This window comes from Crocuta crocuta, unplaced genomic scaffold, assembly GCF_008692635.1.
Source record: "Crocuta crocuta isolate KB4526 unplaced genomic scaffold, BGI_CrCroc_1.0 scaffold68, whole genome shotgun sequence".
In the NCBI taxonomy this organism is placed as follows: Eukaryota; Metazoa; Chordata; class Mammalia; order Carnivora; family Hyaenidae; genus Crocuta; species Crocuta crocuta.
The window spans coordinates 294,364-319,613 of NW_027532426.1; the positions used below are offsets into that span (position 1 = coordinate 294,364).

The window sequence follows — 25,250 nt, forward strand, 5'->3', positions numbered from 1 at the left end:
TCTAGGCTTTGAGTTTGGTCTCTGGAGTTGATTGTCCTAGACTCCAGCTGCCAGCCCAGTGGCTTTCTGGGACTGGCTCTCTGGCATACTGTGACTACAAGATTAAAGGCACTTGGATCAACTCTCCTGCTTGCCCAGGGCCTGGCGGTGCGGGTGGTGGCTGCAAGCCTGCTTGCTATGATGATTAACAGGACTCTCTGATGTGGGAACATGAAACTGGTAGAATGGTCACCTGATACAAGGAAGGGTGGGAGGGCCCTGAGACCCAGAATGTCAGCAGAGAGTAAGGTAATATCTGTTGGCCTTTTTACCCTGGGAAGGCATGTCTCACATGGGTAGGCAACACTTATGTTCTCCAAAATGAGAAAGGAGAAGGAAAAGTGAGGAGAGGCACTTGCTCAGAGCTGGAGAGGCTGGAAGTAGGGGAAAGAACAGGAGCCCCCCTTCCCCACATCTACAAGCCTTTAGGAGACCAGTAACTTGATTCATGTCCAGTGCTTTATTTGACATAAATAGTCTCATCAGAGGAGACAGAAGTGTGTCCCCAGGCCAATACAGAATACATGCATGTGTGTTTATGAGGAAGAGATGCGTGAGGTCCCTGATCTGTGCTCTGAGCGGGTGGTCAGTCAGGCGGGGCCTGGGCCAACCAGTAAGGCAGATGAGGTCCCAGTCCTGGGGGACTCACTGCTCCTGGGCGCCCCAGGAGATGTAGTCTGGCCGCGTGGCTGCATGGTACTCGTCGATGAGCTGCTGCACAACCTCCCTGGACGTGTCCAGCTCATCGAAGTTCTCCTTGAAGATGTCCTCCTTGCGGAACTGCTCCAGGAAGGCTTCCCGCTTCCGCAGCTTGTCGTACTGGCGACAGGTCCGCTCGAAGAGCTTGGTGTGTGCAGAAAGCAGGGGTCACAAAGAACTCAGAGTAACAATATGGCCCAGAGACCCAGGGAACCAAGGCTGGGCAGTCTGCACATTAAGAGAGCTGGAAGCAGGGGCAGCAGGGATGTGGAGAGGTGAGGCCCAACCAGGGAAGCCAGTATGGGAAGATAGGCGCAAACTCGAAGCCTCACCGAGGAGATGCTGGTGTGGTTGGCCATCATGAGCCCACTGACCCGGTGGGCCGAAGGCAGGTAGGGAGACTTCCTTGANGACAGATTTATGAGGACAGAAAGAATAGGAACTTTGCCTGAATCTGGGCTCTGAAGCTTAATTTCCTTGGTGCTTCATCTTCATGGCCAGAAAGACCCATCCAAAAGGCAGTGTGGCACAGGACAGAAGCACAGAAGAGCTCAAAATAGACTTTTTAAATGTAGGAAAATGATGAAATAGACAGGGGGGGTGGGAGTGGAGAATGGCAGAATCCAGGACACACCACACAGTCTGCGTTCTGGGTCAGCCTCTTGAGTGTGAGCAGGGAGTTGTAGGGCTGGACCACCACATCACTCATCTCGTCCTGGTTGGGGAACACTGAGTAGGTCTGCACCAGCTTCTTGGGGTACCTGGTGGGGTTGAGAGGAGAGGGTCAGGGCAAGAGACTGGAGGCTTGGTAAACATGCGGCTCACAACAACAGTCAGAAAGCAGTGAAATCTAGATTGGGAAATTGGGGTGGGACACAGGATCAGCAGGGAAGGAAGACTTGACTTTTCGAAGTTTGCAGCTCCAAAGGGAGAATGGCAGAGACAATCTTAGGACATAGAGTTCTACCTCTAAACTAGCCAAACTCCTTGAACCTTCATCTCTTCATCTCGGGCCTAGATTCTCGGCTCTGGATCCAACCACCCAGAGTGTGATCAGGTTCTTGGTTATTGTACCTTCCCTTTCTCACTACAGGAGTTAACAGAAGGGCCCTTTCATTGCTCCAGCAAATTGGAAGGCATAGCTGGAGGGCCTCCAAGTTACTTGGGAAACCAAGTCCACCCCGGCCCCTCAAAACACAGACTTACCTGTCATTCAGTCGTTCTAAGAGGTAGGAGCCCAGGCCAGAGCCTGTCCCCCCAGCAATGGAGTGACACAGCACGAAGCCCTACAGGGGAAGGGGCAGTCAGGGTCTAGGTACTGGATTTCAAACTGGACCTATCTTACAATTTCTTGGGTTCCTATTTTTCCAAGTCTTCTCCTCCACTTCCCTTACCCCACATACACAGCTCAGGAAGACTCTGCCTTGTATCCAGCAAAGCCCAGTGACATCTGTCCAGTGCAAAGGGTACATGGGCAGGCCTTGTACTTAACAGGTGGTTTCTAAAGGGTGTTGTGAAGCCTTCCCAATGACAGCTCCCATCAGCATTCCTAAGACACTCACCTCTAGACTGTCGCTGCCATCTGCCTCCCGGTCTATGATATCAAAAATATCCTCGTGAATCTTCTCTCCCTGTACACACATGGGGAGTGTCAGAATGGGACAGGACCATGGGACAAGGACTCTAACCTCAGAATAGCCACCTGAATTCTCCTTATAGGACATAAAAGTCCTTTTTTGGAGCACAGTGGCCCTGTTATCACATTGAAAGGCAGCATAGCACAGTGGGTATGGGCAGAAGTCAACATCCACACTGCTAGAACTCACGGATTAGGTCTAGTTTTATTTAACTAAGTGACTCTGGGCAGGTTACTCTAGGCAGGTTACTCAGTTTCCCCATTTGTATAATGAAGGTAATACAACTCCTTCGTCCCTTATTTAAAATTCTTGGGGCTAGCTATGTTTCGGGATTCAAATATTTCCGATTCTAGAAAGGTAATATGGTATGTATGATGTATGCTAAGTAAGATGCAGTGGGTGCCTGATGTGTGCTAATCAAATATATTACTATTTCTGCAATGAAACATACAAGTAGTGACAAGTTGGATAAAAACTATAAAACAGTCTTGTCTCCACTGATTTTTTTTTTAAGATTTTATTTTTAAGTAATCTCTACCCCCAACATGTGGCTTGAACTCACAACCCCAAGATCAAGAGCCACATGCTCTACTGACTAAGCCAGTCAGGTGCCCTGAGATTTGATTTTGCTACTAAGTACGTTATAAATCATGTTTTGGTTTCAGAGGTTTTTGGAATCTGGAAAAGGAGGTAAGAGGCTGTGAACCTATAATACCTACTTTAGGGTCGTTGGGACAGTTTGGTAAGTTATATGTAAAGCGCTTAGTATGACCTGACACACAGCACTAGCAAGTGCAGTCTTAACCATGTTAAATAGTTGACTTAGAAAAAAGAATTCCCCTCAGCCATCTCTCTCTCGCTCTACTACTCCTACATCCTCGATCTGGTTTCTTCTCTCTCTGGCGAGTCATACACCTGCCCTCACACAGGAAGGGAGTTGTGGGTCCTGCCAGGGAATAGCAAATGACCTGCGAGAACCCACTGGCCCAGTTGTTGCCAGCGCCTCCTCCATGCTCTGACAGGTAGATGTTCTCCGGGTTGTAGAGCTTCGCATACGGGGAGTTGAGGATGGAGTGGATCACCCGGGGCTCCAGGTCCAGCAGCACTGCCCTGGGGATGTAGTGCTCATCGTCTGCCTGTCAGGGGGAGTCCGGCGGGAGGGGGTGGGGTGAGGGGGTTCCAGTCAGCTAAGGCCCAGTCCTCGGTCCTCCCAACTCTGCCTCCTGCCTGCCCTCCCTCCTCAAGCCAGCCGCCCTGGCTCCTCTGCCCAGAGGGTTTTCTGGTTCCAAGCCACTGCCTTTCCCTCAGGCCTCCGGGCCACTGTCGGGGTAGGGGTGGGAGGCTGGCAAAATCGCTGGGAGCACCTGGTAGAAAAAGACGTCCTTGCGGTCAGTGCCCTCGGTGGCGAACTCCTCCACGATGCCCTCGGGGCTGATACCATGCTCGGCGCACAGCTGTTTCCAGAACTCGAACCCAACTGGTGGGGGGGAGGGGCGGACGGGCGGAAAAGAGGACGTCTGGGTCTGGGTAGATTCCAAGCAGGAGCTGGGGGACTGAGCGCTCGGGAGTCTCCCATGTCAGAGGAAAGGGCTGTATGCCAGCGAGAGGGAGGGGAGGGCCCCTCAGGGTTGGGCAACTGGACACTGGGTCAGGCATGTCCCGCCTTTGGAAAACTACGATTCTGGGAAGGGCGGATGGAGTCCCGGATCCCGCAGCGAGATCCCATAGAATCTAAGGAACCTTTCTAGTGGAGGGGCCGGAGGTTCGCTCACTCTGATTGCCGCACTGGCCCAACTGTAGGGTGATGATTTCCCTCGGCATCGTTCCTCCAGCACCGGTGCCGCAGCAGCTCCCGCCAGCCAAGCCGCGGCTCGCTAGCCGCTGGCTGCACGACGCAGGCGCCAAACCACCTGCTCCGCCCCCGAACTTTCTCCGCTCCAATGAGAACTGAGTTCTGGCGACGGCGGGTCCTCATTCCTTTGGCTTCAGTCAAGCCGACTGCGCGTGTGCCGCTCCTGGTCGGGCTCTGCGCCGCGGCGCTGGGGACGTAGTTTGACGCAGCGTTCTCTTCTCTGGGTGGACGGGAGCTAGAGCTTGTGCGCAGGCGCACTATGGAGGGACGTGGCCTCTCCCGCGGAATCGCGCATCTGCGCAGTCGGTGTTTATTGTGACCGACGGGCCGCGGCCCCGGATGTTGTGGCTGCCGGGGGGAGATGGCGGAGGCAGAAGGGGTGGCCGCGGCCCCAGGCCCAGCTTCGGGGCCTACTTTGAGTGGTCGCCGCACTATGTCAGGCTCCTGGGAGCGAGACCAGCAGGTTGAGGCGGCGCAGCGGGCCCTGGTGGAAGTGCTGGGGCCTTACGAGCCTCTGCTGAGCCGGGTGCAGGCAGCCCTGGTGTGGGAGCGGCCCGCCAGGAGCGCCCTGTGGTGCCTGGGGCTGAACGCGGCTTTCTGGTGAGAGAACTGGACCCTCGGAGACCCTCCCAGGCGCGAATTCGTCAGGTTTCTCTAGGGCTCTACCTCTCGCCTCCCCTGTTCTCTTCGTTGCATTGGCTTCTTCCAGTACCTGCCTAATATTTCCTCACCTCCTTCCAGTCCATTCCTCCCGCAGGCTTTGGCATCGCAGTTCTCCCCAAGGCTTTCCAGTTACCCTCCCTGTTTTTCTTGATCCCGCACCCTTGCCCCGTACATCTGGCAGGAGCTTCTGGTAACATCTTGAGCTCCTCGAAGCGAGCGAGGACGCCTCATTTTGGCTAGGGAAAGCTGTGTCACTTAAGGCCATCACTTCCCGTCTCTGGCCCGCTCAAGTGTGGTTTGATGACCCATCCCCAGAGCTTTGATTTTAGTAGTTGTTATATTGGGGTAGAGGCGTGAGGTCTTGCAAAGGTTTCCAAAGGTGTGGTAAGGAAACAAGCTTGAGAGGTGTGAATTAGCACGTTAGGCATCCTTTTCCCTGCTCAAGGAAGTTTATGAAGTCTGAGCGTCAATGAGAGCCTCCAAAGCTGCAACTTGAAAGAAAATTATAAGCTTTTGAAGAACAGTTATGAAATAGTGGTAGGTTTCATCCATTTCGAAGCCACTTAACGATCCCAACGGCGCCCTTTTCCAAGGAATTAGACATCCTTAGCACGGTTTATAGGCAAGGAGATTGAGGATGCCTAATAGCGTGAGTTTGCCTGAGCTGCAAAAGCGAGACTATAAATATGTTGTATGAGTCCGTGTGTTGTGCTGTGCGAGAATGGAGCTGCTGCTTCTCCCTCGTCGTCACCTCAAGAGGACATAAGTCTTCAAAAAGACTGCTAAGCGTAGTTTAGAATTATGCATAACTAGGAAAGGATTATTCACCAAATCCCAAGGGAACTGAAGTATAGGGGGGCTTCTAGAGCTGAATGAAATAAACCCACTCTGTATAAACCCGAAATGGAACAAAATACGTGTTTCCAAAGAAAATATGTTTTTGCTGAAAGTACATTTTCCTAAAAGCCTTGGTTTTAAAACCAAAACATTTATTATCCTTTGTCTGAAAGATTTTCAGTGAACTTGAGCAAAACAATGTCCCATTCGTTGACAGAAAGACACAGGGTGCAGCTAGTAAGTTAAGCCTCTCACAGTTTGAAGGACACTCGGGTTTAAGGTGTCACAGCAGTCTCTGGCATTAGTTGCTTCCAGAGTCTCTAGCAAACTTGATAAAGTTTTCATGCAGCATTCTTCATTTATTTTTGGTTGTGGTTCTTTGGTCCCCAGGTTCCTACTGCCCTTCTGTTCTTTTTTGGCAGAAATCTTTAGTAGCACCTCAGTCAGGAGCATTTTCCGAAATGACCTTTTCTTCCTTTCCCCCACCTCCCCCATCACAACCCCTAACCCCAAACCATTCAGTCAAAACTTCATTTCCTACATTAAGATTTTACTCCTGGGGGGGGTGTGTGTGTGTGAAGAATTGGCCCTTAGTAAACCAATTTGTATCCAAGTATGATTGGCTAATATATAAAAACTTCAGAGTTTATTCATACAAATGAATCCCTAGCGAGTATGTTGTTATTTTTGAGGAGGAGACTTTCCATATGCCCCTTGCCTGAGAGATTTTTTTTTAAATGTTTATTCATTTTTTGAGAGAGAGATGGAGACTGAACGTGAGTGGGGAGGGGCAGAGAGAGAGAGGGAGACATAGAATCTGAAGCAGGCTCCAGGGTGTGAGCTGTCAGCACAGAGCTTGACTCAAGGCTCCCCCTCATGAACCAGGAAATCATGACCTTAGGGGAAGTTGCTGAACCACCCCAGGCGCCCTGTGGGAGAGATTTTTGAAGTAGAATGTGGAGTGGAGGTCTGCACTTATAGGGAGCTGCTCTCCTATGTGATTGAGGCACATCTTTGAACGGTCCCCAACCATGTTTGCTTCAGTATTACTAATATGCTATGTTTAGAATCTCACTCAGCTTCCCCGCCCCCACCGCCCCGCTTTTTTTTTTTTTTTTAACTCTTGGTCTCCTAAAGTGTTGTTGTGATTGGTCTTTGTCTCTGGCATTTCCTGCTAGGTTGCCTACTGAGTATCCAGAACATGGTTACTCTTGTTATATTCCCATCACTCTCTAAGTAGGTACAGAAGAGCTACAGCAAAATGAAGGTGTGACTCTTGAGACTCTTGCACTGTATGGAGAGAGGACTCATCCCTTTGAAGGCTGCAGAATGACAGTGTTAAACCCCCAGAGGCTAAGGTAGTTTGGTATTAGAGTTCATAGTATCGTTTTAGGAACTGAGCTTCCTTGGAAGACAATTTGAGGTTCAAAATGAAAGTTAGACTTAACATTCTGATAGCATCATGTTGTACATGTCAACATATGTTGACATTTCAGTTAGGAATGTCGAAGAGTGTTTAGTTCTCGGACGTTATAAATAGTTAGCAAATGTAAGAGGATCATTGGCTCAGGTCAGAGAGAAATTAATTCTGAAAAATTTTTTCCTTATTTGTTTTGAATAATGATACATCATTAACTGTGGTGTTTTATACATTTTGAGGTATTAGAAGATTGGATAGGAGTACAAAAAAATCACCAGAATTCAGGTAGGTAGTAGCTCTTAATTTTCAGTGTTCTGTATTCTCAAAGTTTTCCTGTACTTGTGAAGGTGCCCTCTTACATCTTAATAAAAACAAACAAAAACAACAGCAATGTAAAAAGGAGCTAGATATAAATGCCTTGCCTCTGTAATATTTCAGGGCTTTCATTCTTTTTTATTTTTTCTTCAGGTCCCAGAGCAATTATGGTGATTATATCAGAAATCTTTCAGCCTATATTGTTTCTGGTTACTGATATGTTACTATCTTTAGGATAATAACAAATGTCAGGCCTTCCTTTCCAATAGCTTGTGTTTTCATTAGCCTCAGCACCACCTGTAAATAAGTGATTTGGGGGAAGAATATCGCAGTCAACATGAGTGTATCCTGACGGGATCAGAAAAGAACAGGTTGAAGTAACCTGTTGGTTTAACTCAGACCTGGGAGATAAGGGAGCACTAAAGAACCCTGGCCATGTGTGTGCATTCCAAGTCTTCCCCCTTCTTTGAAGAGGCACATGATTCAAGGAGGGCTGGATGACTTCAGATTTTTAGAGTCTTTAACATTCTAGGATTCTAGACAGTCTTTCAATTAAGGGTATTGAGTTAGAGCAATCACAGGCCGATTCCCTGTTGACATCTGCTTTTACAATGATTTGTCTGAATTAACCATACTATATTCTAGGGGATATTATGGAATCTGTTGTTTTCACGATTAAAGAAATAAAGATGTTCTCCCCCCCAAAAAAAACACCCAAATTAAAAAAAAATGAGGAGTGATTAAAGGTGTACAGCAATTCTGATTTAAAAGGTTAAAATTAGAGTGATAAACAATATAGAGGAACAGAGAATGGAAGGCACAGCCCAGTAGAGACATTTGTTCTGTGAGAAAAATGTACACATCAGAAGCAAATGCTTCTCAATGCTAGTCTTTGGAGGGCTCTTGTTACTTTTGGTAGCCAAGGAGACTGCCAGGGATGCCTTGGCTTACTGTTTTGCCTGTCTTTCGCCATTAGTTTTTATCTGTCCTAATTTTAAGGTTGGGTGCTTTCTGTCCATTAACATAAAGTAGGTGTTTAGCAACTAGCTGGTTTCATTTCTGGTTTTGTGTAAGCAACAACTATCACTACATTATGTGGCTTGGGTTAATTTTTTTTCATACTGATTTACCAGTGATGGGTTCATTAACCAGACGGCCACAAGTGCCGTACAATAATGGGCTTTTTGTCCCTATAGGATGAAGTGCCAGTGAGACCAGCCTACTCTGTAATAACAAAGAAACCCAGAAATAGTATCTTCTTTGATTGAAGATAGACATGTGCTCTTTTTTTTTCTTTACGATTATAGCAAACTCTAATTTACTTGTACTAATTATGAGGACCCATGGTATAATTAGCCTCAAAGAAAATTGTTCGATTTGGGAATGTCTCATGATTTTTCTGGAAACCAGGTTGTTTTTCCAAGGAATATTTTTTTATTCAGAGAGATCATCGGATTTTAAGCCCTAATAAAGGGGGTGAAAGTTTACAAAAGAAAAAAAAGCAGTAAATAATGAGTCAATGGATATATAGCATTTCACACTTGTTAGTAATAAAAAATTTGAATATAAATGGTAGTGAGTTACTAATTTCTGCTTATTGCTGTGGGGTTTTTTTTAATGGTAGTATTTAATTCTGGGGAAAATATGTAAAAATTGGTATAAATAAAAAAAGGACACTTAAAAAGTCAGTATCTTCGGAGCCCTGGGGTAGCTCAGTCAGTTAAGTGTTCAACTCTTGATTTTGGCTCAAGTCATGATCTCTTGGCTTCGAGTTTGAGCCCCTTGTGAGGCTCTGCTTGGGAGTCTCTCTTCCCCTCTCTCTGCCCCTCCCTCACTTATTTTTTCTCTCTCTCTCAAAGTAAACTTAAAAAAAAGTTAATATCTTTGGGATGCCAACTCAATCAGTTGGGTGTCTCACTCTTGCTTTTGGCTCAGGTCATGATCCTAGGGTCATGGGATCCAGTTCTGCGTGTGTGCTGAGTGTGGAGCATGCTTGGGATTCTCTCTTTCTCTCTCTCTCTCTCTCTCTCTCTCTCTCTCTCTCTCTCTCTCTCCCTCTCCCCCCCTTCCCTCTCTCCCTCTCTCTCTCCCTGTTTCCCTCTCTGCCTCTGCCTCTCTGCCTCTCTCCCTCTGCCCTTCCCCTGTTTGTGTGTGTATGCACTTTCTCTTTCTCAAAAAAAAAGTTAATGTTTTTTCAGGAACTAGGGGAAAATGGAGAATGATTGCTAACAGATATGGGTTTCCTCTTGGGTTGATGAAATTGTTCTAAATTAGATAGTGGTGATAATGACACAACTCTATGAATATATTAAAAACCATTGAATTAGACAATTTAAAAGGGTGAATTTTATGGTATGCAAACTGTATCTCAGTAACTCTGTTATTAAAAAAAAGTCACGGGATACCTGGGTGGCTCAGTCAGTTGACAGTCCAACTCTTGATTTCGGCTCAGGTCATGATCCCATGGTTCATAAGATCGAGCCCCACGTTGGGCTCTGCCCTGACAGTATGGAGTCTGCTTGGGATCCTCTCTCTTCCTTTCTTTCTGCCCCTCCCCCATTCATGCTCTGTTGCACGCATGCGCTCTCTCTTTCTCTCTCACTCACTAAAAACTAAATAAGCTTAGAAAAAGAAACTTAAAATAAAAATTTAAGTAAATGCCTTTTGACCCAATAAGTCCACTAAAAGTGTTAATGGAAATAAGGACAAAGATACATACTCAATGATACATAGTTCAGTTTTACTTTTTTATATCAAAAACCGGAGACATTAGTTCAATTAGAGAAAGATTTAATAGACTAATTATATGTATGTATGATATAATCATTTTTGATGTTGTTCTGGTAATACAGGAAAGCTAATCTATTATTAAATGAAGAAGGTTTTTAAACCAGATATGACATGTATTTCCATGGAGTTTTTATATGTGAATATGTTTTTAAATAGAAGAAAATAGGGGCGCCTGGTAGCTCAGTTGGTTAGGTGTCCAATTTCAGCTCCGGTCATGATCTCATAGTTCACAAGTTTGAGCCCTGCATCCGGCTTTGTGCTGACAGCTTGGAGCCTGGAGCTTGCTTCAGATTCTGTGTCTCCCTGTCTGCCCCTTCCCCACTCATACTCTGCTTCTCTCTCTCTCTCTCAAAAGTAAATAAACATTTAATTAAAATTAAAAAAAATAAATGGAAGAAAATAACCTCTTCACATTTTAGAGCATGTATGTGGATAATGGATCATTTAAAAAAACTTTTTGTTATGGAAAATGTTAAACATATGCATAAGTAGATAGAATAATATTATGTACCACCACCTACTCAGTTTTAAAATTTTTCTTTTTTTTTTAAATTTCTTTTTAATGTTTATTTATTTTTGAGAGGGAGCACGTGCATGCTCCTGGGCAGAGGAGGGCCAGAGAGAGAGGGAGACACAGAATCTGAAGTAGGCTCCAGACTCTGAGCTGTCAGCAACAGACTCTGATGCGAGGTTCGAACTCACAAATGATGAGATCATGACCTGAGCCGAAGTCGGACGTTTAACCAACTGAGCCACCCAGATGCCCCGGTTTTAAATTTTTTCAGTTCATGGCCAGTTTTGTGTCTTTTGTACCTCAGTTCTTTTTCACCTCTTCCTTTATTATTTTGAGGCAATCCCAGGTGTCTTACAATGTAATGTCTAAGTATTTCAGAATGTAAATCTCTGAAAAATACTTTAAAAAATACCAATGCCATTATCATATGTAAAAGGTTAATGATTTTAGTTAATGTTCAAATTTCCAATTTTTTCAAATGTTATTTGTGTTTTGGAGCACTTGTCTGGCTCAGTCCGTAGGGCATGTGACTCTTGATTTCAGGGTGGTGAGTTCAAGCCCCACATTGTGTGATCATATCGGGGCTTGAACTTAAAAAAAAAAGAAAGAAAACGATTAAATATATATTTTTTTAAACTGGGTTAGGATCCATATGAAGTCCACATATTGTGACTGATCTGTTTTTTACATCTCTTTTACTCTTCATTCTCTTTCAGTCTTTTTTCCTCTGTAAAAAAGAAGCAGCCAGTAGACTGGATTTTACTTATTGTATCCCTATGCATGTCCCCTTCTGCTCTGTATTTCCTGTAAATTGGTAGTTGGATCTAGAGGGTTGATCAGATTCAGGTTCAAGAATTTTTTTTTTTTTTTTTGGTAAGTCTGTTTCATAGATGGTACACTAACCTCATTGTGTGTGTGTGTGTGTGTAAATGTTTATTAAAAATTTTTTTTTAACATTTGTTATTTTTGAGAGAGACAGACAGAGCACAAGCAGAGAGAGAGGGAAACACAGAATCCGAAGCAGGTTCCAGGCTCTGAGCTGTCAGCACAGAGCCTGATGTGGGCCGTGAACCCACGAACTGTAAGATCATGACCTGAGCCGAAATCAGATGCTTAAACCGGCTGAGACACCCAGGTACCCATTTATTTATTTTTTGAGAGAGAGAAAGAGAGAGAGAGAGAGAGACAGCATGCAGCATGAGTGGGGGAGGGGCAGAGAGCCAGAGACAAGAGTCTGAAGCAGGCTCCAAGCTCTGAGCTGTCAGCACAGAGCCTGTCATAGGGCTCAAATTCACTAGCTGTCAGACCATGACCTGAGCCAAAGTTGGACACTTAGCCAGTGGAGTCACCCAGGAGCCCCTCATTTTTCATTTCTTCTATAATTATCACATTTTCTAAACTTTCTCCAATAAACATGGTTGCCTTTATGAAGAAAAAAATACATCATTAAGAAAGAATAGATTATTAATCCACAGTGGATAAAAGGAGTAATGGGGCTTTGGGCAGTCCCCAAATTGAATAATTCACATGTGAGTATTCAGAGTTGACTTCATTTGCAGTTGTTTTTGCTAAGTGGGGAAGTTCTCATGCTGATTATAGTTGCTAAAAAGTGTTTCACATGATATACGCTGTTGTACGTGTGCATGTGAAAGTTTTGGCCTGAATGAATAGATATTGCAGGACTAAACTAATCCAGGAGAGTCATCCTTATTTTTCATCCATCCTTTACCTGTACCGATCTCAAAAATACTTTGTTCAATTATGTTTTGTCTTTGCACATAGTTGCAGTGTTTTCTTACAAGTATGTTTCCAGGTTACATCTGTAAAATGACAAGCATTAATGTGACCTCTTCACATGGTCCATGTCTTACTCTTTTCTGAACTCTTTTCAAACAAAACACACTAATCTGAGATTGATATTCCTTTTTTGTGTAGGGATTTAGTACTGAGGCCTGGAAGGAAAGAAGCACACACTTACCCATATTTTATGTTTGATGATCAGATTTCTAAGAGAATTGTCTAGTTACCTTGGAAGGGTCAACTGTGGTATATTGAGGTGATCTTTCGTATTACTTAAGTTTTTACCTATGTGGAAGAAACTATTTTCTCAAGAAAGGTTATTTTACTTATGCCATAGGGAAAAACTTTTCTGAGTTTTCCTACATTGGCTTGTTGAAGAAAAAGATAAATCTGGTCCTAAAATTAATTTATGGGTTAGGATTAATCTTGTCGAAGAAGATATTTGGGGTGCCTGGGTGGCTTAGTTGGTTAAGCATCTAATTCTTGATGTGGGCTCAGGTTGTGTTCTCATGGGCTCTGCACTGACAGTGCAGAGCTTGCTTGGGATTCTCTCTCCCTTTCTCTTTCTGCCTCACCTCCCCCCCTCTTGTGCTCATAAATAAACATTAAAAAATTAAGGGGGGGAAAGATATTCAGTTTTAGCCTTCATGCCTGCCAAAATATACCCTTTATAAAACTTTTTACTATTTCACCATTATCTACAGGAGAAAATCAGTATGCTTGTCATCATACTGATGACATCATTAAAGACTTTTCATCATCTGACTTCTGCCTCTCTCCCCATATTCATCCTTTCCTTGTGTTCTGTATGTTTCAGTTATATGAAACTGCTTGTTCCTTAAGTATGTCATGCCAGCTAGCTGTTCTCCTTACCTGAATGTCCTCTCCTTCCCCATATCCTTTTGTCCTGTTTTCACACCACTTATTTTTTTTCTTTAAGTATTTTATTTTTTAAGTCATCTCTACACCCAGGGTGGGGCTCTGACCCACAGCCCTAGATCAAGAGTCACACTCTACCAAGTGAGCCAGCCAGACACCCCATTCTTAGCAATTATCTTAAAAAATCTTTTTTAATGTTTATTTATATTTGAGAGAGAGAGAGACAGAGGATGAGCTGAGGAGGGGCAGAGAGAGAGGGAGATAGAATCAGAAGCAGGCTCCAGGCTCTGAGCTGTCAGCACAGAGCCTGAAGCAGGGCTCAAACTCACCAGCATGAGATTATGACCTGAACAGAAGTCAGATGCTTAACTGACTAGCCCCCCATGCACCCTCTTACCAATTACTTTTTAAATCCCAGCCTAAATGTTCTCTTTTCTATTATTGTTATCTTGTCATATTACAAACACACATAGACACATAAATACACTTGGGAGTAAGGTCCATGTCTTAACTGTTTCCTGTAACTGGGCTGCTTACCTCAAGGCCTCCACATAAAATGGGCATTCAGTACATGTTTGTTGGATTGAGTTAAAGCACAGGAGGACACTACAGCAGGCTACTAAAATAGTTCAGGTCTTGGAGAAACAGTATTTTTACTGCCATCATTTTTGGAAAACCAGCCTTTCTTAGGAGAGCTTAATATCCTTTCCCTACCCCAATTTATATTTGTGCTAGTAATTATGATCTGGGAAGTGGAGATTACAGACAGTCTGAAAATTGCCTCCCCAGGGAACCCTTTTAAGAACTCTGAAGAAACCATGGTCATGCCATTTCCTCCTATGCTGGCATATAGGAGCAGCAGCACCAGGGAGCAGGAAGCTCCAGAGCCCTTATCCTTGGCCTTGTTAAGTTTGCTTGTTTGTTGGGATGATGAACTGGCTTTGGAGGAAAGATTAATGACCTGGGACAGCTCCAGAGGCTTATTTTTGTTAAGCTGCTTTGATTCTTTAATCTCCTGTATTATTACAGTGTCCTTTAAGTGGTGGGGTAGAAAAATTGGAATAGGGTTATCATTGTTGCCTGGATTTTTCAGTTCTTATTTCCTCCCATCCTTCATTCTTTGTATAGTTTTAAAAATTAACATGGATTCATACGTGTTGAAAAAAGTACAAAAATGTCTAGAGACAAAAAGTTCCTCTGCCAATCCCTGCGTATGTATATGTATTTCTAAATACACACAAGATCAAGCTCTTTTTTTCTTTAAATATAAGGATTATACTCTTAGTATTCTGTGATTATGTCAAGTCATGAGGCCTTGAGTTGAGTTGAGAAGAAAAGAGGTCGTTTGTAACCAAACCTTGGTCATCCTTACCCTTGTTTGATCAGTTGTTGTGATAATAGCTAATAACACTGCTAAGTTGTAAAATTGAACAGAGCTATGTGTTAGGCATGTATTTGGTGCCTTGTATTTTCTTCTTTGTAGCAAGATCAAGTATGATATTTTTATAGGCAGTTAAGTATGTTGTTTCTGTAACCTACAAGCAATTCTGAAAGTTTTGTTATTGTTACCACTACATATAGATGAAGAAACCAAGGCTTAAAGAAGTTAAGCTTATTTATTCAAGGTCACGTGAGTAAGAGTGGGTGTTCAGAGAATCAGACTCCAGCCAGTCTAACTATAAAAGCCATGCCTTACTGCCCTGCTGAACCACCTCTCTAATGCATTCAGCTTCCCTCTAGATCTTAGAACAGTGGTTTCTCAAACCATCTGTGATAAGGGCTAGTGGTGGTGTTTTCCCTGATGTGTTGCAAATCATTACTTTCGTAAAGTACAATACAAATCAGTTACAAGAAAAATTAAGTTTAAAAAAGTGATGGAAAATACAAACCCAAATGTATTCTTAGATTCAAAATTACTTGATCAAATTGCTATAAAAATGTCTAAATGCTTACTTTAAATTTTATACTTACTTCCTCACAGACTGGCAGGATCAGTTTGTGGCCCAGCACTGGACTACAGAAACTGAAAACTACTGCTTTAGAGGCCTTATGCTAGGGTATAGAAAGAGTCTAAGAACTAGTTTCTTATTAAATATTTTGTGAAAGATTAAAAAAAATTTTTTAATGTTTATTTTTGAGAGAGAGAGACAGAGTGCAAGCGGGGGAGAGGCAGAGAGAGAGAGATGGAGACACAGAATCCGAAGCAGGCTACAGGCTCTAAGCTGTCAGTACAGAGCCCGATGTGGGGCTCAAACTCAGGAGCCATGAGATCATGACCTGAGCTGAAGTCAGATGCTTAACTGACTGAACTGCCCAAGTACCCTTGAAAGATTTGAAATGTTAACATTTATCAACGCATGGTCAATCTTGTTTCATCTTCTTTCACACCCTTTTCCTTGCCCAGCTATATTATTTTGACATAAATCGCAGATATCATCACATCATTGTGTTCATAAATATTTTAGTATGTGTCTTTAAAAAACAGGGACTCTTTAAAAACCTATTTTTCGTAACATTATCACATCTGAAAAATTAGCAGTTCCTTAATATCTTTGGGTGTCCTGTAGGTGTTCAGATTTCCCAGATTTTTCATAAATATCTATTTGTTGTTGATTCCTTCAAATAAGAATGAACTTTTCCTTTATCCTATTAATATATTATGTTTATTTGATTTTTGTTTGTAGAACCACCCTTGTATTCCTGAAATAAATCTCAGGAATTGGTTATGTTATATAATCTTTTTAATATGCTGCTGAATTTAGTTTGCTAGTATTTTATTGAGGATTTTTGCATCTATATTCATAAGGGATCTTGGTCTGTAGTTTTCTTGTAGTGTCTTTGTCTGGATTTGGTATTAGAGTAATGTTGGTCTCATAAAATCAATCCAGAAGTGTTCCCTCTTCAATTTGGGGGAAATGTTTAAGAAGTATTAGTGTTAATTTGGAGAACTAGCTTTTGAGATGTAGCTTCATTGCTAACTTTCTGTGTGACCTTGACCAAATCATTTTACTTTTTTGGGCCTCAGTTCCTCTGTCTGTAAAAGGATATCTAATTGAATTCTATGCTTTTTAATACATCTCTGTCAGTTTGTTGCCCTAACTTTGGGTCTAATCTGGTAGAAAGGTATTTGCTTTCATCCTTGTAATAATTTGTTATTAGGAAAGAATTTCTCCCTGAAATTAATAGAATCACATATTTGAAAGTTGGAAGGGGCTTTAAGAGGTAATTTGACTTAGTCCTCTGGCTTTACTGAAGCAAATTATTATCTCTGCCCCACAGGTAAAATAGCTGATGTTTAGAAAGTTTAAGTGATTTCCCCAAACTGTATAACTAGGACTTAAGTCTATTTACTAGAGTCTAAAGTATACATATGGTCCTTTCTGAAAGCTTAATTGAATAATCTTGTTTTTCCTTCTCTATAGGTTCTTTGCACTGACATCCCTGCGTCTTGTGTTTTTACTTGCGTTCAGCTCAATGATCATTGTGTGTATAGATCAATGGAAGAACAAAATCTGGCCTGAAATAAAAGGTGAGTTTGATAGCATTTAGAACAATCTGAACTGGAAATGATCTTTCCTTTAATTTTTACCTTTAGTTTTGGGGGTTGATGAGGGAATATATAGAACTGGGAATGCCTTTTGATGCTTGAATTATTTGCTTTAGGAGACACTTGAAGGGCTGGTGCCCCTTCTGTAGTTCAGTGGAGCTGTGCTTCACGCTTCCCATTGTTAGTCAGCTCAGGAGACCTGTACTCACCACCTGAGATGTTCTAGCCTTCATAATTGGCCTGAGGAGTAAGTAGTCCTCAAGTTAAAGAAAAAAAATTCTCTTTGGATACTACATTTTTTACTGAGGCAGTATCAATTTGCCTCTCAGGGATTTCTTTTAACTTGTTTATTTGTAAAGTAGTAAGCTAAGCATTGTGACTTACATGTAGTACTCTAAGACGTGGTTCCTTTTCTCAAAGATTATACATACATAAACAAAAGACAAATGAAATGACAGTTACAACACAGTACCAGATATGTTACAGTGCAGTATGTGATCGGTATGTTTGTTATATATTTTGGCCCTGGCTCAGACCTTGAATGAATTAAGAGATTTGAACAGTTGAAGACAAAAGTGTGTTTCTAGAGGGACCAGTAGCTTGATTAGTCTGAGAAGCCAGAAGCTGCAAAGTATCTCTGAGAGCAGGGAATTGGTCACTTTCACAGAATGAAGAGGTCATTGAAAGGAGGACTAGGAAATAAAACTGAAAATATGGGATTAGATTTTTCAAGGCTTTTGAGTTAGGCCTAGAAGGTTAGACTTTATCCCATAGCTAGTGGGTGGTCATTGAACATTGTTTTATTAGAGCTTATATGCTGAGTGACATTAAAGCTTAATTTGATAACATTTTGCAGGATCACATAGAAGGAGAAAAAGAGGAAGGAGAGAGACTTGATAGGAAACTATGGCAGTATGTGTGAGAAGTAGCCAGAGAAGTATTCATGGAAACAAATGATGGATGGCTTCAAGAGCTGGGAAGTAGGAAGACACTTTAAGACTGATAAATCGGGGGTTAGAAGAATAAGGGATGAAAGCCAGCCGCGGGAGTTCAGAGGTAGGAGAGGAGGAGAATAGTGTTACAATTGGCAGATACAGTAGCAACAGACAGGGGAGTCAGTCTGGGTGGGGGTTAAAGCGAAGAAAATTGATGTAGGATTTGGACATGTTAATTTTGAAGTGTTGGCAGGATATTTACACCAAAGTATACAGTTTTTAAATACATTCCCATCCTGTTTTGCAGAGACTGTCTTACGGCTCATGAATGTCAAAAGACTTGATGTCATTCACTATAGTTAATAGGTCTCTTTTTAAAGAGAAAAGACAGATTTTTAGGGTTGGAGTAGAGATAACCTGCCCCAGTAGCCTGGTGCACCTTGTTGTGTATGAGCAACCAAGAAACGCATGAGGGGTAGGGGTGGGTCATTTTTCATGTGCACCTTGGTTCTCAGTTGTAGAAAGTAGAAGGGGTCCTGATGCTCCATCTGGATCCCCTTACCCACCCACTGGAGAAATGAGCAGGCATCAGCCATCATCCCCATGTCTGCAGTTCCCTAACTCTGTCAGTGTAACATAGTGTCTCCTTTTTTATTGGCTATTACTATTTTCTTTTCTCCAAACCTATTAAAACTTGAGCTGTCAGACCAACAGCCTAACATTTTTATGTTTAGTTTTCCCTACCAACTAATGCTGGTGTTTGTTTTAATATTGTAGTGCCAAGACCCGACGCATTAGACAATGAGAGGTATGGAACACTAATTAAATCCCTTTTTGTTACTCTGATTGATTCTCTTGTTGTAATATTCTGGTTCCATGTTGTTAACCCCATGTTATAAATACAGAGTATAAGCTGAGAACCTAGTCTGTTCCACATAATCATTTTAACAAATCTAAAATTCAGGGAGCAATATGTTGAGATGGCTAGTGTCTTCTGCTATTAATAAGAAAAGTTTCTGAAAAAGAAGCATCATAGTGCCCCGTAATCTGACATGCCAGGGAATTAGCTGCGTTTTTTAACCCCTACTGTGAAAACTTTGGGGCAACTTACTTCATTTGTCCCCTGGCTTTTATACCAGGTCATTTAGTGTTTTCTGTGACCTCTGGCTTTTTAAAGTTTCCTGGTCAGAAAACACATTGGTTCTTGGCATCAGCAAGCCAAAGATTCCTCTTCTGTCTTAAAGCTCCTGCTTTCATTTCTCAGTTCATTCATCCCATATGTTTGATCCAAGGAATTTCTTCTGCTGTGGTTTATTTTGCTTTTGCTTTATTTATTTTCTCTCTGAAGGATCCATGTACCATTGCCCCCCCTACCCCACCCCCTTGGCAGCAGCAGTGTCAGATTGTGCTTTACTCTTATCCCTGAATTGCAGTCACAGTGAATTGCAATGGTCTGAGTGCAGGGAAGATGTTTCTAAGCACAAAGGGCCTTGGAGCTGGTGGCAGGTTTATACACGTGTATTGGGCCACTTGCTCACAGGGTGGAGTTGTCAGAACAAGTGTGCCCTCCTAGTCTCTAAATTCAAGTTTCAACCTGGTGAGACAAGAAGAAAGTCCCGCTTCACCTCCAGAGCACCTAGGACTAGCCACTCCCCAGCTCCAGTTGAAACCTAGAAGCGTTGGCTGCCTACACAGCAAGGGGGGGCGGGATCCCTCAACACCCTCCTTTCATAGCTCCTCCTTCTCTCTCCTATAGCTGGGGCTTTGTGCACCCTCGGTTGCTCAGCGTGCCCGAGCTCTGCCACCATGTAGCTGAAGTCTGGGTTAGTGGGACCATTTTCATAAGGAATCTTTTGCTTTTCAAAAAGCAAAACCCAGGCAAGGTAAGACTCTTCCCATTTCACTTTCATTTCTGGCTTCTCAGTTCAGTTTGTGCTAAACTGAGACAGTCCTGTGATGGCATATCCTCATTCAAGAGAGGAAAGACCCTGATGATTGTGGAGACAAAGGGAAGATGTAGGAAAGGGCTTCTGACCAGCCACTAGGACTGAGGGAAGAGCTTGATGATTCCTTCTTTGGGTGCTTGTCTCTTAGATTGAGCCATCTTCCTTAGATTGAGCCCCAAGATGGCAAAGAAAGCTTGCTTGTGTGCATTTTGTGTCATAGTAAACATGTGGTAGGTTGTTGGGTTTTTTAATTTTTTACCTTTTTTTTTTTTGATTTAATAAAAAACCCCACCACCAATACTTGCTTTCAGAGAGAATTTTTGGCTAAGCACATGCAGACCAATTTCCCAGCAAGAAAGGTGCAGCCCTGTTGGGTTAGCCACGGAAAAGGAGTTTGACTAGAATGGACATCCTCATTTCCATCCCAAACACACTCACTATGGGATGCACCAGTGGCTAGACACAGCTGTGGTTCTGACATGCCCACTCATAGGTCATAAAAAATCATTTCAGTCGCATCTCCACCTATCCTGTCCCCACCTCAGTCTCCTTCCACGTAACAGAAACTCAATACTGTTTCCTGACTCCTCCAGTTCTGCTTGCTGAGCTGTGGGATACTGACTTTTTTGGCTGTTTTGGGCCGCTACATCCCTGGACTCCTGCTGTCCTACTTAATACGTAAGTATGGCACATGCCTCCTCCTGAGCTTACCCTGCCCCTGGCTTTTTCAGTCACAGCTAACTCTGGGTCTAGGAAGAGGATTTTATATTTTGGTTCTCCAGGAAATGATCTTTTGATATTTTCATAACCTGTTTGGTGTCATGAAAATTTCTTTCTTCTTATACATAACACGCTCCCCACACATAAAGCCCTTTTCTAAGTAAGTCAGCTTTAGAAATCAATGAGTGTCCACTAACATATGTTGTATTACCAACTACTAAGGACTCTCTATCCCTATGTAGGAGGAAATTTTTAGTCAATATTGTGTAATAGCAGAACATAATTCTTAAGGGTTTCTCTACTAGATTCTGCTTATTCTGGAACACTTTTTTTTTTCTTCTGGAGCACAGTTTTTTAAATTTAGTTACTTCCTGTTGGCCTGAACTCTTGCTTGGGGCTGGAAGAACTGAGTAGTTATGGTTGTGGCCAGCAGCTCACATGATTGTCTAGTTTCTGAGGCATTGTTACCAGCTAGCCTTTTGTATGGCTCAGCAACACCTGTATGCACATGACCACATTGTCTGGTTCTGTTCTCGATGTTTCGGCAGCACACTCTGCCGTGCGCAGCCATGTAGGTGGCCGCGGAAGTCTCTGCCCTCCAAACCCTCTCATGTAGTAGGGACACTAGTAAAGATGGATGACCAGCAGGATTAAGCAGAACAATTTCCCGCTGAGTGTCCAGAGGGCACAGTAACAAAGGGACAGTGAGGACTGTTTCGTACACCCCCTTTTCCACTTTGCTTCTGTTTCCCACTCCTCTCAGTTGTCACTGTCATGATGTGGCCCCTTGCTGTGTACCACCGACTGTGGGATCGAGTGTATGTACGGCTGAAGCCAGCTCTGCAGCGGCTAGATTTCAGTGTCCGTGGCTACATGATGTCCAAGCAGAGAGAGAGACAATGTAAGTATCAAAGGGAGGCTTCTTTCTGCTTGGGCAATATGGGGACGAGAAGGAGAAACCCGTGGGTCCTCAGAAGTTGAAGTGAGTGAGGTGTTGTTGGGAGGGGGAGGTAGGTAAAAGTGATATTTTATTCCAGGGAAATCTGTGCAGGCTTACCAATTTTCCCACTTAGAATTCTAGACAGTCCCATTTTAAACAAATCCAGGGAAAGCTCTCCCAAATTGCATAAAAGACAGTGAAGATTTCTCTAGTGTTTGCTGCTTTTTATAAGTACTTTTCACGTGTCCAAGCATTGTGCTGGCAGCTCTGCATACATCATCTTATTTAACCTTGACAACCTTGAGAAAAGAAATTGAACTTCACAGTTAGTAAATGGCAACTTCTAAGCCAGGCCTCTTTTTACTATTGAAAGCTGCTTTCCAAAAGCGATTCATACTGCCTGAGAAGCCAGAACTCTGCTAGCCTGGGACACTCTAACACATGAATGACAGTTGTGTGAACTTCTTCCTCCCTCCTGGGGGCTGGTCAGATTGGATGTTTCATTCAGTCCTAGCATTCCAAGAGCCCTGCACAAACAGTCATCAAGGCCCAAGTCCCTGGTACAGCGGCTGAATAGTATCAGTCCTCAAAAGCCTAATTTAACCAAAGTGGAGCATCTCCCTTTGCCCTGTGATAGCATTCACTTTCCACCTTGTGGTCCTGTCTGCCCCTAGCTGATCCTGCTACTTGTTGATCATCTGATCAGAACAAAACTGTGGAGGGGCTGGTGGAGGAGAGGTGTTGGAAGAGAGTCTTTCTCTCTCATGTTATCAGCTTACCTTGTCACTTAGGCTCAGCAGCTCCACCTTCAGGCTTTGTTATGGGGGCCTCAGGCCATATTCAGAGAGTTCATTCTATTCTGTTCTGATTTTATACCTTTGAAGTCCTGGGCGGGTGGGGGTTTCCCCTTATGGGAAGGCATCAAAGCCCTCTGCTCTTTTCACATAGTGCGCCGCAGAGCTCTACACCCAGAGCGTGCAATGGACAACCACAGTGACAGCGAAGAGGAGCTTGCTGCTTTCTGTCCTCAGGTATCTTGGGTGTGGAAGGTGCACCTCTGACCAGTTTTCTTTTAGCTCCCTTTAACTGTATGGCACCTCGTGTTTAGGCAGTGACTAGGTTTTCAAGCTCGTTATGGGTGCTCCAAGCCCCCTCCCTCCCCTTGCCCCAAAGAGCAGTGAGGAGAGAAGTTAGTATTCTATTGGGACTGTGTGCATAGATCTTAGTTTGTGCCTGGTGACCAGCACACCCTCTTCCATGTCTCCTTTTAACCCCTACCATCATGGCAGAACTTCTGGAACTGGCGTGATCGTCTTTTAAACAGCCCAGCCCACCTTGTATTGGGCAATGTATCTTCCTGGCCACCTGTGAAAAGTAATCTCTGGATCAGTTATTTGCTTCAGAGTAAGTGGCTGGTTGACTTCCCACATTACTTTCCTTCTTATGCTCAAGATTAATAAATAAGGGTGATATCCTTGGGGGAGCAGCCTAAAAGGGGTCAAGAGAGTGACTGAAGTCCCTGTTGTGCCTGATTGCACTGCTGGCTTTAGGGTAGCCTTTAGGGCTAGCCAATTAGTAGAGCTATAACTGGGGAACTTCACCTGTTCCTAATGGCATTCTCTCTTCAGGCTTGTTGGTCTTTTCTTTCCTAAGCTGGATGATTCTACTGTTGCCAGGGAATTGGCCATCACAGACTCCGAGCACTCGGATGCTGAGGTTTCCTGTACAGACAATGGCACATTCAATCTTTCACGGGGCCAGACACCTCTAACAGAAGGCTCTGAAGGTGAGGGGAACCTTGGACCCAAGTTGATAATAATTCTGACTGTTGCCGCTCAGCTTCCCTCAGCAGAAGGGGATCCTGGCCCCTCCTCTCTGAGGTGTGGATCAGGTGGCAGAACAGCTTTGGGATATGGCTGCAGCCAGGATGGTTCTGCTGCTCTCCTTGAAATCCTCCCTAATAGCCTCAGATTTCTAAGCTCATATGGAGCATGGTGGAGGAGGGGGAGTTCTTTGGTCACTAGAGATCATAGCAGTCTGTAAGTGGAGGGGAAAGGCCGACCAATGCCACAAGTTTTGCTTCACCCTGAGAAATTCAGGGTAGAAAAATCTGGTTACATGGGGCTGACTTTGTGGGGCTGGGGCACAGGAGTGCCAGGCTGTTACCGTGTCTCATACACCCCTCTATTCTCCCAGACCTAGATGGTCACAGTGATCCAGAAGAATCCTTTGCCAGAGACCTTCCAGACTTCCCTTCCATTAATGTGGATCCTGCTGGCCTGGATGATGAGGACGATACCAGCATTGGGATGCCCAGCTTGATGTACCGGTCCCCACCAGGAGCTCAGGAGCTCCAGAACCCTCCTGCCAGCCAGGACGAGGCAGTACTGCCAGAGCTCCTGCTTGGTGCCCTGCCTGCAGGGTCCAACCTCACCAGCAACCTGGCCAGCCTGGTCTCCCAGGGCATGATCCACCTGGCCCTGTCAGGGGCCTCCCAGCCAGGCCCTTCTGGCCCACCTCCCCGGAGAGCAACGAGAGGCTTCCTCCGGGCCCCTAGTTCAGACCTGGACACTGATGCTGAGGGGGATGACTTTGAACTTCTGGACCAGTCGGAGCTGAATCAGCTGGACCCTGCCAGTTCCAGGAGCCACTGAGGCAGAGACTCCTTTTGGGGGTCACTGTGGTTTAGGCTTTTTTTTCTCCCTATCCCACTTAAGGTGAAGGGGCAAGGGAAGAACCCAGGTCCCATCCACTGAATTCTGTATGTATGCTTGATGGCCTGGCTGAAGCTCAGGCCTGCCGAGAGAGGATACTCACTCCCCTGCTACCAGCTGGACGCCCATTTCTGAGCTCAATCACTGCAGTGAGAGTGCTCCCCCAAGGGAGGCTTCTCTTCATCAGAATGGTACTTTTGGGGAACAAAGTAATCAGGGGTATTGGTTCCCCTTCAAGGGGGTGCTGCTGTTTGCTTCTAGGTATGGGTGCTCAGGGGCCCTCAGTGATAGAAGCCACCTTTTTCTTCCTTCCTCCCTTCATCTCCTCCCTGGAGCTCCAAGTCAGGCAGCAGCTGGAAGAGTTATTTTGCCATCATCCTCTTGCTAAGCCATGATTTGATTTGTCTTTTTCTAAGCAAGTTTTTTGGTTCTGCAGAGCAGGCCTGCTCCCTCTACCCCAGCCCATCCTCATTTTTTGAGGCCTAACCTCCAGTGCTCCAATGTAGTGCTTGTGAAGTTTAATGTGAACACGATGTGGGAAGGGNGGGCTGTGGGGTCAGCTGGCTGAGAGGGCGGGTGCCTCTATATCTTACGGTCTCACTAAATATTCTGAAGCTGCCTGGTTATTTTTGGTGCTGCTAACCCCTGGCTCCTGACCATCAGCCTGAGCAATGAGCAAAGCAATACCATACCATATCCATTTCCATGTTCCTGTTCCTTCCCTTGCTCCTCCTTTGGAGAAGCAATAATTGCATGGGGGGGGTGTCAAAAGTAGCACTTTACAAATGGCTCATTGGCATTCACCCCAGGAGCCACCAGCTCTTCTTCTACCAGCTCTTCTTACTCCTGGTTCAGTTCGTTTTATTTTCCATTGCTTCCCAACTTGGCAGGGCCTCTTTTAAGGATGAGCCCAGTTAGCAAGAATGTGTCTGTAGTCAAGAGACCCCTCTAAGGGGTATCTGTTCTACTGCCCCAAGGAAAATCATGCTAGAGAAAAACTAAA

At 44.1% G+C, this 25,250-nt stretch overlaps 3 protein-coding genes and 1 long non-coding RNA gene across 4 annotated transcripts in view; 1 reads left to right on the top strand and 3 right to left on the bottom strand.

Annotated features, from left to right (window-relative positions):
- Window positions 1–4,305, bottom strand: part of TUBG1 (tubulin gamma 1) — a 41,476-nt gene extending 37,171 nt beyond the window's left edge. Inside the window, exons 1-6 of the mRNA XM_077779364.1 lie at window positions 4,148–4,305; window positions 3,740–3,852; window positions 3,344–3,511; window positions 2,301–2,369; window positions 1,945–2,024; window positions 1,373–1,499 (exon numbers count right to left, since the gene is read on the bottom strand). Coding sequence (XP_077635490.1) covers window positions 1,373–1,499; window positions 1,945–2,024; window positions 2,301–2,369; window positions 3,344–3,511; window positions 3,740–3,852; window positions 4,148–4,196 — 606 coding nt within the window. The 5' untranslated portion in view covers window positions 4,197–4,305. The remainder of the gene's footprint in view (window positions 1–1,372; window positions 1,500–1,944; window positions 2,025–2,300; window positions 2,370–3,343; window positions 3,512–3,739; window positions 3,853–4,147) is intronic.
- Window positions 481–1,142, bottom strand: LOC144244122 (tubulin gamma-1 chain-like). The gene is made up of 2 exons (XM_077779367.1): window positions 1,071–1,142; window positions 481–882 (listed from the first exon to the last, which is right to left on the bottom strand). The coding sequence occupies exons 1-2, from the start codon at window positions 1,098–1,100 to the stop codon at window positions 685–687; spliced, it is 228 nt and encodes a 75-aa protein (XP_077635493.1). The 5' UTR covers window positions 1,101–1,142; the 3' UTR covers window positions 481–684.
- A 189-nt stretch (window positions 4,306–4,494) lies between the features above and the next one.
- RETREG3 (reticulophagy regulator family member 3) lies at window positions 4,495–24,791 on the top strand. Its single transcript, XM_077779201.1, has 9 exons — window positions 4,495–4,827; window positions 16,868–16,974; window positions 18,705–18,735; window positions 19,684–19,810; window positions 20,467–20,551; window positions 21,357–21,494; window positions 22,482–22,564; window positions 23,187–23,319; window positions 23,730–24,791. Exons 1-9 carry the CDS (start codon window positions 4,589–4,591, stop codon window positions 24,185–24,187), a joined length of 1,401 nt encoding a protein of 466 aa, XP_077635327.1. The 5' UTR covers window positions 4,495–4,588; the 3' UTR covers window positions 24,188–24,791.
- Window positions 21,773–23,178, bottom strand: LOC144244020 (uncharacterized). Its single transcript, XR_013338817.1, has 3 exons — window positions 23,135–23,178; window positions 22,313–22,898; window positions 21,773–21,832 (listed from the first exon to the last, which is right to left on the bottom strand). It is a non-coding gene; the product is annotated as an uncharacterized LOC144244020 (long non-coding RNA).
- Window positions 24,792–25,250: the final 459 nt, after the last annotated feature.

What these genes read in the sequence shown, in the direction of transcription:
- RETREG3 (XM_077779201.1), top strand. Translation starts at nt 4,589, where the DNA reads ATGGCGGAGGCAGAAGGGGTGGCCGCGGCCCCAGGCCCAGCTTCGGGG. An exon ending in GGGCTGAACGCGGCTTTCTG is followed by an intron (nt 4,828 to 16,867) that starts GTGAGAGAACTG and finishes CCTTCTCTATAG; the next exon opens with GTTCTTTGCACTGACATCCC. An exon ending in AAAAGCAAAACCCAGGCAAG is followed by an intron (nt 19,811 to 20,466) that starts GTAAGACTCTTC and finishes TGACTCCTCCAG; the next exon opens with TTCTGCTTGCTGAGCTGTGG.
- LOC144244122 (XM_077779367.1), bottom strand. Translation starts at nt 1,100, where the DNA reads ATGATGGCCAACCACACCAGCATCTCCTCG. An exon ending in ACCACACCAGCATCTCCTCG is followed by an intron (nt 883 to 1,070) that starts GTGAGGCTTCGA and finishes GCACACACCAAG; the next exon opens with CTCTTCGAGCGGACCTGTCG.